The 13,929-nt window shown below is 43.3% G+C and overlaps 1 protein-coding gene across 1 annotated transcript in view; it reads right to left on the bottom strand.

The window, feature by feature from the left end:
* LOC149992380 (dynein axonemal heavy chain 14-like) overlaps positions 1-13,929 on the bottom strand; it is an 85,633-nt gene that overhangs the window by 16,723 nt on the left and 54,981 nt on the right. The window contains exons 28-33 of the mRNA XM_090263288.1: positions 12,961-13,178; positions 10,686-10,771; positions 7,474-7,630; positions 6,200-6,410; positions 5,346-5,448; positions 1,597-1,824 (exon numbers count right to left, since the gene is read on the bottom strand). Of these exons, the coding sequence (XP_090119414.1) occupies positions 1,597-1,824; positions 5,346-5,448; positions 6,200-6,410; positions 7,474-7,630; positions 10,686-10,771; positions 12,961-13,178 (1,003 nt within the window). The remainder of the gene's footprint in view (positions 1-1,596; positions 1,825-5,345; positions 5,449-6,199; positions 6,411-7,473; positions 7,631-10,685; positions 10,772-12,960; positions 13,179-13,929) is intronic.

The raw sequence follows: 13,929 nt of genomic DNA, 5'->3' as shown, positions 1-13,929 counted from the left end.
CGCCGCCTCCCGAGACTCAACAGTCTGGCTGAACTAAGTGGTTGAGTTGGTGAAGTATGGGGTGGTCTGTGGGCTTCACTTTAAAACTTGTCTCTCTTTTCTGTCGTAATGGCTTGGACAGAAAGGGCCCAGAGGTCTGAGAGGGGGGAAATCCTAAAATACACCCCTCAGCCTAAGCTAAGTAAAGTGGGCAAAAGGGCTTTGGACAGGTGTGACACGCTCTGCACACCTTCCTCCAAAGAAGCCATTTCTTTTTGTAATGTGGGGCATTGAGAGATTAATCCCTGCTTTTTCTTTTTGTCATCTAGTGGTTATGGTTTTAATGATGCCTTTTAAATCTATTGCCTCCAGTATACGACAAGGATGCCAGCTTGTCCAGTAGTGCCAGCCCTTGGAAACTGAGCATGCCGCTACCCAGGAACAGCCAACTGACATGGACTCTGCAAGATCTTTCCCTATGTGGAAAGGCCACCCTCCCCTACATCCCCATGCTTCTTAGGGATTTCTAGACCCAAGGGTAGGTAGGACGACGACCACGTCCAGCAGGAAGCAGCTAGAGGAGCATGAGACCTTCACCCATTGTCCTTTATAAGATTATAAAGGGTCTTAGTCTGAAAGGGGGGAAACTGTTACAGAAACAGGGGAGTCCAAAAAACAAACCCCAGAGTTTGCAGCTGGGAGATAGGCAGCAGGAAGCAGCTTTCAGGATGCCCTTGCATGCCTGGAGCTAGTGGCTGGATACATTGTTGCAAAGATCCGCTTTACTTCCAAGACTCAGGAAGATGGGAGGGATCTTGGACTGTGGGCTGGTAGGAAGAAGCAGACCGAGCCTACGTAGGGTTCTGTGAATGGTCAGAACGGTTTGCAACACCCACTGCGTGAGAGGACACGGAGAGAGAGGAGGCAGGGAGGGAGAGAGAAGGAGCTGCGGACATTTTGGGCTGGCTCTGGCTCTAGGAGGCTCTCTCTCTCAGGCTCTCTCTGGCCCTCACGCCCTCACTCTCTGGCTCTTGTGGGCTCCCTCCATCTGGCTTGGAGCAGGGGTCTCCAGGCTGCTTGGAGAAGGAGAGGAGATCCATGCGGTTTGCAGGAAGAAGGCAGTTTGCAAGGAGGCTGAGAATCCAGGCGGTCCTGCATTGAGAGCTGGAGGGCACCACAGCACAGAAAGGACCTCCCCAGTCAGAACTGAGTGGTTGGCAGCTACTGGTAAAGCTGAACTGTGCCTAGGAAGTAGGGAAACGGGGTTTCTGACTTTCCTAAGACTGGCCAGGTCTGGGAGGGGGAAGCAGGACTTTGTGTAAATAAACAATTCTTTTTCTTTTCACCAAACTCTGGTATTCAGAGTTATGATTCTGGCGGCGGGCAATCGGGCCCCTAACTAAACAGCCCGTGGGTTCTGTTTCAATCGGAGCAGCCCAGGGGTTCTGTTACAATTTCATTCCAGAACCTCGGGCTTCAGAGTCCATCCTTTTTTTCAACATCAGCCTTTTCCCCTCAGCTACGGAGTTCATTTTCGTACCACCGTGAGAAAGGGGCTTGGTTTGTATTGTTATGTTACTTATTTGTTATTGTTTATTTTGAAGATACCACACTTACCTCGAAGTCTGAAGAACTAAATTCATAATCAATATTCCATCCCAATATTCCATATTTTTTTCTTTCATTGATCACAGCATTGAAAACACATAAGCTGAATAAAAGCTTTTTCCACCATGGCCCACAGTCAGGTTTCTCAAATGTTTCTTCAGACACCTCTCCACTCCCACTGTATCCAAACGTCTTAAGTAATTTACTTTTCAATCCTGTGGGCTTTTCCACTGCGATCTTTAACACAGAAGTGAGGGAAAACAGCAGGTGAGGCAGACACAGGCACTAGGACTGGGGAGACTCGCACAGCTCTGGTGGAAGGACCAGCCAAAAATTGGAGCTTTTCAAGATTCAGTGGCAAATCAAAAATCTTGTGTTACGCTCTACCATTTGAAAACTTCTGTAAAAGGATTGTTCCCGATTTCATATTGTTTCAATTCACATCTTAAAACTAGAAGTCTAACATTGCCCTTAAGAGCACTCCCGTTTGCCCTGAGTATAGTTCTGGGAGCACAACCCTTCTGAAAACGGGACAGCGGAGAGTTACTGTGGTCTCAACTCTCCACACAGGTCAGGGCCATGTGGCCTCGGGAAGGCAGCAGACGCAGAGGTGTCAGCTCCTGGGAAAATTAACGGAACCCCAAAAGCGTCCAGTCATCATTGATACTGAAAAGGAAAGCAATTAACTTGATATGTTTCTAAATTATTTTGCTTGCATTACAAACCCATGTGGTGGGCAGAGATCCAAGATGGTGACAGAATAGGTGGAAGATACAGTAACTTCCTCCCAGGACCAAACTGGAATTACAACTAAATTATAGAAAAATCATCCTGAATAACCAACTGAAGACTGGCTGGAGAGAAGCCTTATAATCAAGGATGTAAGGAAGAAACCACATCACCACAGCAGAGGGCTAAAAATAGTTTATTCAGTAGGTGGTGTTGGGAAAATTGGACAGATATGTGCAGAAAAATGAAACCAGACCAGCTTCTCATACCACACATAATAAATTCAAATGGGTTAAAGACTTAAATGTTAGACCTGAAACCATAAAAATCCTAGAAGAAAACACAGGCAGTAAAATCTTGGTCATTGCTCATAACAGTATTTTTTCTCATATCTCCCCAGGCAAGGGAAATAAAAAATAAACAAATGGGATTACATTAAACTAAAAAGTTTTTGCACAGCAAAGGGAACCATCAATAAAATAGAAAGACAAACCACTGAATGGGAGAACATATTCACCATACATCTGATAAGAGGTTAATATCCATAATTTACAAAGAACTTATAAAACTAAACATCAAATCCCCCCCCTCCCCAAAACAATCCAATTGAAAAATGGGCAAAGGATCTGAATAGACACTTCTCCAACCAGGACATACAGATGGCCCATAGACATATGAAAAGATGCTCAAGGTCACTAATCATCAGAGAAATGCAAATTAAAACCAAATGAGATAGCACCTCACACCTGTCAGAATGGCTATCATCAATAAACCAATAAACAACAAGTGCTGGCAAGGATGTGGAGAAAGGGGAACACTTCTGCACTGAAAGCAAATATGGAGTTACCTCAAAAAATTAAAAACGGAACTGCCTTATAACCCAGCGATTTTACTTCTGGGAATTTATCAGAAGAAACCCCAAACACAAATTCAACAGAATATATGCACCCCTATGTTCTTTGCAGCACTATTTACAACCAAGACTTGGAAGCAGCCCAAGTGCCCAGCAGTAGACAAGTGGATGAAACAGCTATGGTACATTGATGCAGTGGAATACTACTCAGCCATAAATAAAAATCTTACCCTTTGTGACAGCATGGATGGACCTGGAGAACATTACGCTAAGTGAAATAAGCCAGTCAGAGAAAGACAAATATACCATATGATCTCACTCATATGTGCACGCTAATGAACAACCTGAATTAACAAGCAAAACGGAGAGTCAGGGAGAGCAGTCTGATAGCTCTGGGGGAGCTGGGTTTAGGGGGTGGAGGGATCAAGCAAAGAAGGACTCATGGACACAGATAGTAGTGTGGTGACTGCCGGGGTGGGGAGGTGATAGAAAAGGGTATGGGGGGAGAAGTGGTAATGGGAAAAATACAATGTTATTAAAAAATAAAAAAATTTAGCCCTGGCTGGTGTGGCTCAGTGGATTGAACACCAACCTGCAAACCAAAGGGTCGCCAGTTCGATTCCCAGTCAGAGCACATGCCTGGGTTGTGGGCCAGGTCTCCAGTTGGGGGCGCACAAGAGACGAACACACGTTCTTTCTCCCTCTCTTTCTCCCTCCCTTTCCCTCTTTCTAAAAATAAATAAATATTTTAAAAAATAAAAAAAAAAAAAAATTTTAAAAATGTAAAAAATCCCTTTGGTTGACTTCCTAACTGGGATAATTGAAGTGAAGAGGGGCAGAAGGTGAAGTGGGGAAAGAAAAGGTCAGGGGCTTTTTTGAGAGTCTGACTGTTTTATATGAAACTGTAAGGTCTAAAATGGCCCTTACTTGCACAGTTTACACACACATACACACATATATCTATGTATATGTATATGTATATGTGTGTATACATGTATAAAAATTGTGTGGCTATGTATAATGATGTGTCCATGTGGATATGTAGATATGATACATGGATTGTGTGTGCACATGAACATGAGAGTTCCGGATAGGAGTCAGACTATTTATTCACAGAGTAGCTGTGCTTCCCCACAGGGAGATACAATGGGAGCCAGATGTGCTGTGTGTGTGTACAGTGGGGTTTGGATCATGGGACAGGGACTCAAATGATGAAGCCTGGAGCCGACAGGGACTGCTTGGTTAAACTGAATAAAACTTTAAGACTCTTTATGTAGATTGCAAAATTATCTTCTCTTCTGGATTAACATCCTTCTGTTAGGACCTTATGAGCAGTATGTGAGTGGTTATTTCACAGGATCTTTAATATTACTAATTACATCAGAACAATCTTTATTTTAATCTTTGCCGATGTGGTGGACTAGCAAATGGATCTCATTGTTTTGATATGCATCTCTCTGATATCTCGAGGCTGAATTTTAATTTTTCCCATATCTACTGACCTCCTGTGTCCTTTGCCTACTTTTTATTGGGTGCGAGGGTTTTCCTTGATGATTTGTAGCTACTCTTAGAGGACAGTTATTCTCATCTCTATCTGCATAGACAATGGTATATGAAGAACCCCATAAAGTTTTATGTATGTATCTATCACAGCCCATTAAAAATGTTTTCTTTGCTATTAGGACTCCAGCTTTTGGTCAACCGGACACTTGTGTAATGAACAGAACGGACCAAGTCTTAGTCTTTATTCAGACTTAGTGACGGAGTTGAGGAGGCGCCCCAGGACTTTTTTCTCAGCAGCTGCAGCCTGCTTTCTGCCAGCCGCTTCCCCGAGAACTAACACTGAGCGGCGGCCTGCGGGGAGCAGGGGCGGGGGAGGCAGGAGAAGCCGGGGCAGGACGAGGGCACAGGCTCCACACTCCGGTTTGTAACAGCTGGAGCCTAGGCGTCCTTGTTTGGGAAAACAAGCATCTCAGCTGTGAACCCCGGGAAAGGAGAGACCAGTCTGCTGCCCCAGCGTCCCTCGCCGGCCGCGGTACGGGGCTGAGCGCAGAGCGCAGGCTCAGCCCCCAAGAACAGGCGCTGTCTTCTTAATTCAGGGTCGTGAATGCAAGATGATTCGCATTCAAACACTGGACCCCAGGCAGTATTCAAATCTGTTATTTGTTGTCCTTACCTTTAAGCTCTTTTGAAGAATAGGAATCGGAAAAGAACTGTCTGATTCTGAGCTTAACCACAGCCTAAACTCAGGGTCTATCGTCACATCTGGACTATTAAGCCTGCAAAAAAAAAAAAGTGTTGCTGTGAAAAATTTACACCAAACCAACATGTTCTAAGAATCATAGTATTTCAATCTTTTAAAGGACTTTAGAAATCATTTTAATAATCAAAGATCTTATTGAACTACCCTAAGAACTTTCATGGCGCACAGGACCCATTAATTTCCATTAAAAAAAAACTAGGTTTTGGCCCTGATTCATACGGCTCAGTTGGTTGGGTGTCGTCCTGCAACGTAAAAGGTCGCCAGTTCAACTCCCAGTCAGGGCTTGTTCCTGGATTGTGGGTTTGGTCCCCGGTTTGGGGGTGTGTGTGTGTGATAGGCAGCCAGTTGATGTTTCTCTCCCATTCCCTCTCTCTAAAAATAAATAAAATCTTTAAAAAAATAGTTTCTGTTCCTCTAAGCACAAATGTGATATAGTCATCAAAAACCTGGGGGGGGGGAAATGACAAATTAAGAAGAAAAGGAAGCATGCCTATGGTCATATCTGGGACACTGAGCATCAAAATAAATGATGGTAGTAACAGATTATAATCCACTGAGTGAAATAGGAATCCATGAGTCCACAATGATATAAGCAAATTAATAAATAAATGGCAGAGAAGGAAAATCTCTTCCTTAGAGTAGAATTATTCAATTAATTTAGAAGGAATTGTGGAGTTTGAAAGTCACCACCGGCAAATAATATGGAAGTCATTCAGTTAAAAATGGTCAATGGGTGTTAAAAGTAGTGGGTGACTCTTATTACTTACGATTCCACGACAGCCCCAAGCCTTGGCATAAACGACGCTGCCAGGTGGCAGTTCTGGAGGCAGACCCATTGTTCTGTTCCGGTTAGAGCCTTTGCAATGAGGTCTTCTGCTTTAGCGGCCTGACCATGGCCCAGAGAAATCAAGGTCACATGCTGTGTTGTTCCTTTTAACTCTTGTGCAAATTTCAGGAGAGTATCGGTGAGATCAACCCCTGTACAGCAATGCAGAGGGGTGCACACGATGGTAAACTCATTGGTTCCCTCTTAAAAAAGGACAGTTGAGCCTTTTTGAGTGGCGGTGGGGGAAGACGCGGGTGTGGCGGGAACCTAGGTTTTCTAACACGTGAGGGTGATGACACCGACCTTTGGCAGCCACTTCCCGTTACATACGTATCACCTGTCCCTGCTCCGTGGCTGAGCCGCAGTGTTCCTTGAGAGGACTGTGTACCCGGCTAAAAGGCTTTATTTTTAGCCTCCCTGTCACTAGGTGTGGGCATCTAAGTCCTGTGAATAGGCTTTGGCGGCGAGGTTTGTTAACGGATGTGTGATTGTTCTTTTCCTCCACTCTGTCGTGTAGAATGTGGATTCCCGACGGCTAGAGCCCCAGCTGCCACCTTGGGCTAAGTCAGGGACAGCATGTGTCATGAGCGTGACATGGGTGCAGCTGGTCACTTTACATGGAAGTTTCAGACGAGAAACCTCCATGTGGAGATGTTCTGGACAAGATTTTTGCCCAACAGAATTAAAGTTTGAAAGTGGTGAATTCTAAAGACATATTGGACTTGATGATGAAGAGGAGAAGACGAACGGAGGAAATATTTGGCTTAGGGGCTTTAGATCAAAGACGAGGGGAAGAAGGGCATTTGGAGTGTTGAGGAAAACAAGGGCTGGATCAGCAGGACCCATTTCTGAGAGTTTATTTTATAACACGTCTTTTTTTTCATGAGTCAATGTTAATTAAAGGTTAATAAATGCAAGGGAAATCCCAACTTTCTAATAAATAGTGAGTGTTTGGGAGGTATTTTCTGCACAGAAAGTGAGGGCTGATAAATCCTTCCATATCTGTGAATCTGGGAAATCTTATTCCTCTTTGTTCTTTTACATTTTTAGAAAGGTCCATTCTTAATATACTTTAAAATTTTGACCGGTCCCTTTCCCAAGTTTTTACATAAGAATGGGAAAATATTTTAAACACAGAATGACCCAACACAGCACCTACTTCTCGATATCTTCGGACAAATAGTGTCCTCTCTTACCTGTCCACAGGTTGCTTACCATGCTCATGAATAAGTATCAGTGGGGTCCTGGCATTGGATTCTTTATAGGATTCTTTCAAATTAATTCCACCCCTGTGAATATATTCACTTCCCATCTTTTCGGTTGTAAACTTTCTCACTGCATCCTTTAAACATTCTGGCCGAAGGATTTTTATCTAAAAAGGAAACAAGGAGGATAAAAGGAAACAATGCTAAGGTGTGAGGCTGTGACACCATCACTGTGGGTCTGTGCTCACATGTGACCGTGGTCCTCGGTCACCGCCACGCTGCCAGCTCCATCAATCGAGCATTTAGGAAAGTTCTCCACCTCCTAATTTTTAACCTCCAGCATTTTTTTTTTTTTTTTTTTGGGCAGGGGAAGAGAAACAGAAGGTGGAAGAAATGGGAGTTCTGTTGAGTTCGACTTTACTAGCTCTTTTCTAAGCAGCTACAAATAGCTCTGAAAATTGTCCTCGTGACCACATGCCTCGTTGTCATCTTCCCATCTTTGCCGTCCGACAGGCTGTAGCCCTGGAGGGAGGCGGACAAGCCAGACAAAGCCCTGCCCTCACGGGGCTCCGTGATACTAGTCTTCTCGGCAGCGGGCCTTCTTCCTCACATCTTCTGACTGAACTGCGTACGTGGCAAGCTCAAGTTCTGACTCGTGCAGGTCAGACCCAGTTTCAAATGTCCTAACTCAGTTTCTCCATGGTCGGCACTTTGTCAGACCATGTCTTCTGACTCGGGGTTTGGAGAGTAGGATCACTATGTGCATAAAGTTTCTAATTCACACACTAAAGTTGCCTGGAACTTACTGGGGGAAGAAAAGGGAGCATGAGCTTTAAAATCCAGTCCTTTTGTTGTTAAGGTAATGTACGCTGGCCACATAAAATTCAAACAATGCAAAAAGGCGTGCACTGAAAAACAGAAGTCGTGCTTCCTAGATAACTCCTATTGTTTCTCGTGGCTTCTTAGAAATAGTTTCTACACACATACCAGCATCTGTCTATCCCTCTCTTCTCCACAAATGGAGTTGCACTCTACAGGCTGCTCAGTATTTTGCATTTATCAGTTAATATATCATAGTTATAGTATATTTTTATGCCATGACTGTGTGAATAACCCACATGTAGAGGAGCGGCATCAATCTGTCCTCAGATTGGGTAACGTACCTTAGGGAAGAGGACTGGATAGGAGAAAGATAATTTTCTTGTATAAGAATAAAAAAGATGTAAATATGATACTAAATGAAAACTAACATTCATGTTCAATGTCAGAAAGTAAAGGGAGCCGTGAAGACTGGCCCAGAGGCGCAGGCGCGGCTCGGCTCTGGCTCCTGCTACTGCGGGCTGGGGGCGGAGCACCGCCTGATCTTCTAGCTTTTAAACAAAAGCTGGACATTTGGATTTTTATGTGCAATCTTTCAATTTGCAAAGTTTGGTTCTAAAAACCTAAACAAAAACAACAACATAAACCTAGTATATCACCGTTCATAACAGCATTAATCAGAATAGCCAAAAGGTGAAGCCACCAAAGAGCCCATCCGCAGAGGATAAAAGACGCGGCACATACACACAGCAGGATGTCGCTCGGCCTCAGAAAAGACGACAACTGGACGCGTGGTACAACGTGATTGAACTTGGAACACATTATTCTACGGGGAATAAGCCAGACACAAAAGATAACTATTGTGTGGTTCCACTTCTGTGAGGTTCCTAGAATCGGTAAATTCAGGGACAGAAGGTGGGGTGGGAGTTGCCGGGGTCCACGGGGAGGAAGGCACGGGGGTTTGTTGTTTAATAAACACACAACTGCTGTCTGCGACGATGAAAAGGTTCAGGAGGTGCATAGTGGTCATGGTTGCACAATACTGTGAACGTACCTAATGCCACTGAATTTTATACTTAAGCAGGGTTAAAAGGGATTATTTTTGGATTAAGTGAAATAATGTATGTATATTTTGCCATAATATAAGTAGAAAAAAGATCAATTTACTTTAAGATAGACATGTACATAGAATTTTTAAAGGTGTGTGGTATTTTAGTTATCTTTACTTGATGACTTTAAAGTCTCGTAAGGAAAATCTCCATAAATTCAAATCCATTTGTTTAGTGACAAAGTGCTCTTGAAATGTTGCGGGGGAAAAAAAATGCCTCCGGCCAAAGAAAATGCAATCTAATTTTTTTTTTTTTGCAATCTGTATCTAGAGTGAAATTTGAAGTGTTTACAAAAATAAAATTTAACGCAGAAGTCAAAAGAAGTATTTCTGGCTGTCCAGGTGGCATTTGCAGGAGGTTAGGGTCAAGAGGGGGACGAGAAGAGGGAGTTGTCCCTCACTAAACTGGAGGGTAAATGTGAACATAAAAGGGCTTTTTGAGGGGATAAGGACACATTTAGAATGATCTACCCAGGTAAGTATAACACAGTGTTACTATCAAGAGCACAGATTTTAGAGTCAAACTGTCCGAGTGCCAATTCTGGCTCTATCAGGCCATTCTAAGCCGTGGCTTCCTATCCTGTACAACGGGTAAACTAATTGTACCTAACCCCTAAGATTATTATGAGGATTAAATGAAATAACATACGTAAAATGCTCAGTGCGTGCTACACTTCTGATAATTTAAGGGGCTCATAAAGGATCCCCACTTGCACCCCCCACCCCCAGCCCGATTCTGAAGCAATTGAGAAACAGAAGGGTCAGGCAAAAGACCACCTTTGTTAACAATAAAGGCCAAAGTGACTCAGGCGTGTGTGCTTCCTGACACTGAAACCTAGGATGAGACGGGGTTAACCTGTCACGGGCAGTGCCGGGCAGTGGCTGGCCAGGGGCCCAGGTCTGCGCCTGCATAGCTCAGGGCATTGAGAAGCAGAGGAGAAGGCATGCTTTTTGTTGGTGGGCAGCTCCTGAAAGGGACAGGGGAGAAAGGGCCTGAACAACACACTCTGAGTTTGTCCTCAAAGTTACCCATCTTGTAAGTCCTTCCTCCTCTCGAGGAAGCAGTGACTAAGGGGGACAGAGAGATGCCGGGAATGTCACTCTAGCTGCAGTCCCTCCACGTAGAAGACACGTTAAGATGGAGTGTACGTGCTTCCCTCTAATGTTAGTGTTGGCTAAACGTTAGACTGTAAGATCAATGCTTTGCTTATACAATTTTGGATTTGAAGAGTTTCGTTACTGATAAAGTGCTCACAACATTGAGAATACCGATATTTGCTCATAGCGCATCTTACCAGAATCAGCCTTTGAAATGGAGTGAGTTTCTCCCAGGGAAAATTTATAGGGCTACGTAATTCTTCATTTTCATTCGAAAGTTCAGCTGGATACAATTTAGAGAAAGAAACTGAGATTAATAATCAAATACTTTGGATCACTAAAAGATACCATAAACAAACATTTTTGTTAAGAAGTTGTGAAGTTTGTTTTTTTTTAAAAAACATGCTTGACTTCTTTTAAAATGATATTTATTTCTATAGTATTCGCGGCATTGCTAACAACCCTTAAAATCACTGAAGAGGCAGACATGAAGGGAGACCGAGTTTCAGGTTGGCCCTGGGGGCGTGGCTGAGGTCAGTGCTGTAACAAGGCGCTCGCCAGCGGAAGGAAAAAACGAGCGGGAGAGGGCAGAGCCAACACTTTGGAACCAGCTCCTGCGAAGGTGATGTTTTACTGATGAACGCCGGGTGTGGCAAACGTAGGTTTACGGCTGTGAGTCTGTGAAACAGAGCTGATTCTCGTATTGTTATTTATTAATTATTATATTACTTTCCATATGAACAACTGTAAACCTACGTTTGCCCCACCCGGTAAACTAACAGCTTTAGAGGTTAGAGATTTATATTCATAATCGACCAACACAAGATACAGGAAATGAGCAGCAAATGAAAACACAACGAAGTTCTCAACTTTTTGTAAAACTTAATATTTACATGCATATTTTTAAATACTGACCCCTCTTAGCACTTCAACAGAGTCCTACTGATCACACCCTTGCACAGTGGGAAGCCTTCTAGTTTTTATTTCTAACTAGCGCAGATACGGCTACCGTTTCTACCTCCCTCCCGCTTCTATTTCCCCAATGTCTAAAAACAACTTTGGTCAGAGAAATAGTTTTCCAAGTATAACTAAAATAGGTTTGTTGACCTTAAAAAAGCCTATGATACATGAAAACTATTTACAAATTGATAAATTTGGGGTTGTTTGAAAAATAAAAAGCTTCATTTTACAAAAAAGGTCAGCAAAACGTTTCTTTAAATAAAAGATATCAGCCCATCTTACAGTGCAGTAAATGATGAACCCAAAGTAGACCAGTGAAATGCAACAGAGTAAAACAATGATGACCCAGAGAGAAAACTCTAGGGGAGGAAGAGAACTTCTTTATCAAAACTGGAAAGCAAGAAGCTCTAAAAGAAAAATAAAGAAAGACACACTTGACTATACAAACATTTAAACCTTTGTGTGCTACAGACACTGTGAGCAAATCCAATACACAGTAACGAATTCTGGAAAATACTCGAATGAAAAAATATTTTTTAACAAGACAAAAAGTTGATCATCTTTTAGACAAATAAAATTCTTACAAATTGACACACACACACACAAAGAAATAAACAATCCAGTAGAAAAATGGGCTATGTACACGAATAGGCAAATCCAAACAGCCAACAAACATCTGAAGAGGTACTTTTTTAGCTAATAGGGAAATTCAAATCAGAGCACATGAAACTTTTCAGATTGGCAACAGTTAAAAAATTCAATACTCTTGGAAAATGGGCAAATCGCTGGTGGAAGCATAAATTATCATGGACTTCAAAAAAAGCAATCTGGCCGAAACTCTTAACATAGAAATAATATACTTTTGACCCAGCAATTCCACTCTGGTGACCTGTCCCACAGAAATAATAGCAAAGGAAACGTGTGTAAGGATGTTTATGTTATTGCAATATTGGAAACTGGAGACCGTGGCAAAAGTTTGGGAGCAAAAATGGGGAAGGCTGTGGAAGGGAATGAATTAGGTTGTATCCTGATCAGCAGTGAGGTGGGCGCAAGTGGCCGGGGAAGGTGAGGGGAGTTCAAGTTGAAAAAACAGAAAGGAAAACATATGCTAAATATAGCAAGCCATTTACGGTATGTTTTATTTCCTATGTAATTAAAAAAAACATGTTATATAAAAATAAATAAAATATCTTATATAAAATACACATGTGTTACGCATGTAGACTTGTTCAGATCCAAGGAACAAAGCTCGTGGGGTCTAATGAAAGGAGGGCGGTGTGCTTCATCTCTGAAGTTCTGGCCTCTCGTCCGAGTTTCTCATCAACAACAATGTTTATAACAATCATCGGACACAATTGTTGCGAGGATTAAAGAACGTAAGAGGTGCTTACAACACAGTAACGTTGCTCTGCAGTTTTTCATGCTATAAGACATTGAACCCCGTCTATAACTGGACAGCCTCCCAGACACACGCGCCATTATGCTTGGCGGAAACGCTGACTGTTTGCTTACTTTCCTCCGGCGATTTCCTGCTTTCCCCCGGGGAAGCGTTTTCTGAAGCGAAAGGCGTGCTCATCAGAGTGTACGCAGCCCGGCTGGTTCTGAGCGCGCCCCACTGCGGGGCGCGGGACAGCAGGGACCGGCGGAGCAGCGAGAAGGGCGCCAGCTGCCGGCTGATGTGCTCGCACTGCTTCCACTGGGAGCCCGAGACCCACCGCAGCGGTGCGTTCCTGCGCGCTTCGTGCAGGCCTAGTGCAGAAGGGGAGACGGTCACGCTGGAGAGCCGTCCTTGACCTGCCGGTTACGCACTACGAGTAGGTGCTCAATAATTATCTGCTGTTGAGGAAAAGCTATTTTATATAACAATTCATTACATAAAGGGTAATTTTTTATTATGGTAAAAAGAGCGACATTTGCCGTCTTAACCACTTCAAGCGTTCAGTTCAGTAGTGCTAAGGATATGCGTGTTGTCGCGAAACAGATATTTAGAACTTTTTCTCCAAATCTGAAACTCTGTACACATTAAATAACCCCTTTCCCCTCCCTCCAGCCCCTGGTAATCATAATTCTACTTTTCGTTTTTAGCAATTTGACATCTTTCGCTGCCTCATGTAAGTGGCATCATATGGTATTTGCCTTGTTTCTGATTGGCTTATTTCACTCAGCATATTGTCCTCGAGTTTCATCCATGTTGCAGCATGTGACAGGATTTCCTTTTTTCAGGCTGAATAATACTCCACAGCATGTATCTGCCACATTTGGTTTATCTGCTCACTCATCCGTGGGCACTCTGGGACAACATAAAGTGTGACGACATCTGCATCACAGGGCTACCAGAAGGAGAAGAGAGGGAGCAAGGGATCAAGAACCTGTTTGAAGAAGTAATGACAGAAGACTTCCCTAACCCAGTGAAGGAAAAAGATACACAAGTCCAGGAAGCACAGAGCCCAAAACAAGACGCACACAAAGAGGCCCCACATC

The sequence above is a fragment of the Furipterus horrens genome, unplaced genomic scaffold (assembly GCF_987537825.1).
Source record: "Furipterus horrens unplaced genomic scaffold, mFurHor1.1.pri manual_scaffold_15, whole genome shotgun sequence".
NCBI lineage: Eukaryota > Metazoa > Chordata > Mammalia > Chiroptera > Furipteridae > Furipterus > Furipterus horrens.
Note: the sequence above shows the minus strand (reverse complement) of the source record. Positions and strands in the feature narration are given on the sequence as shown.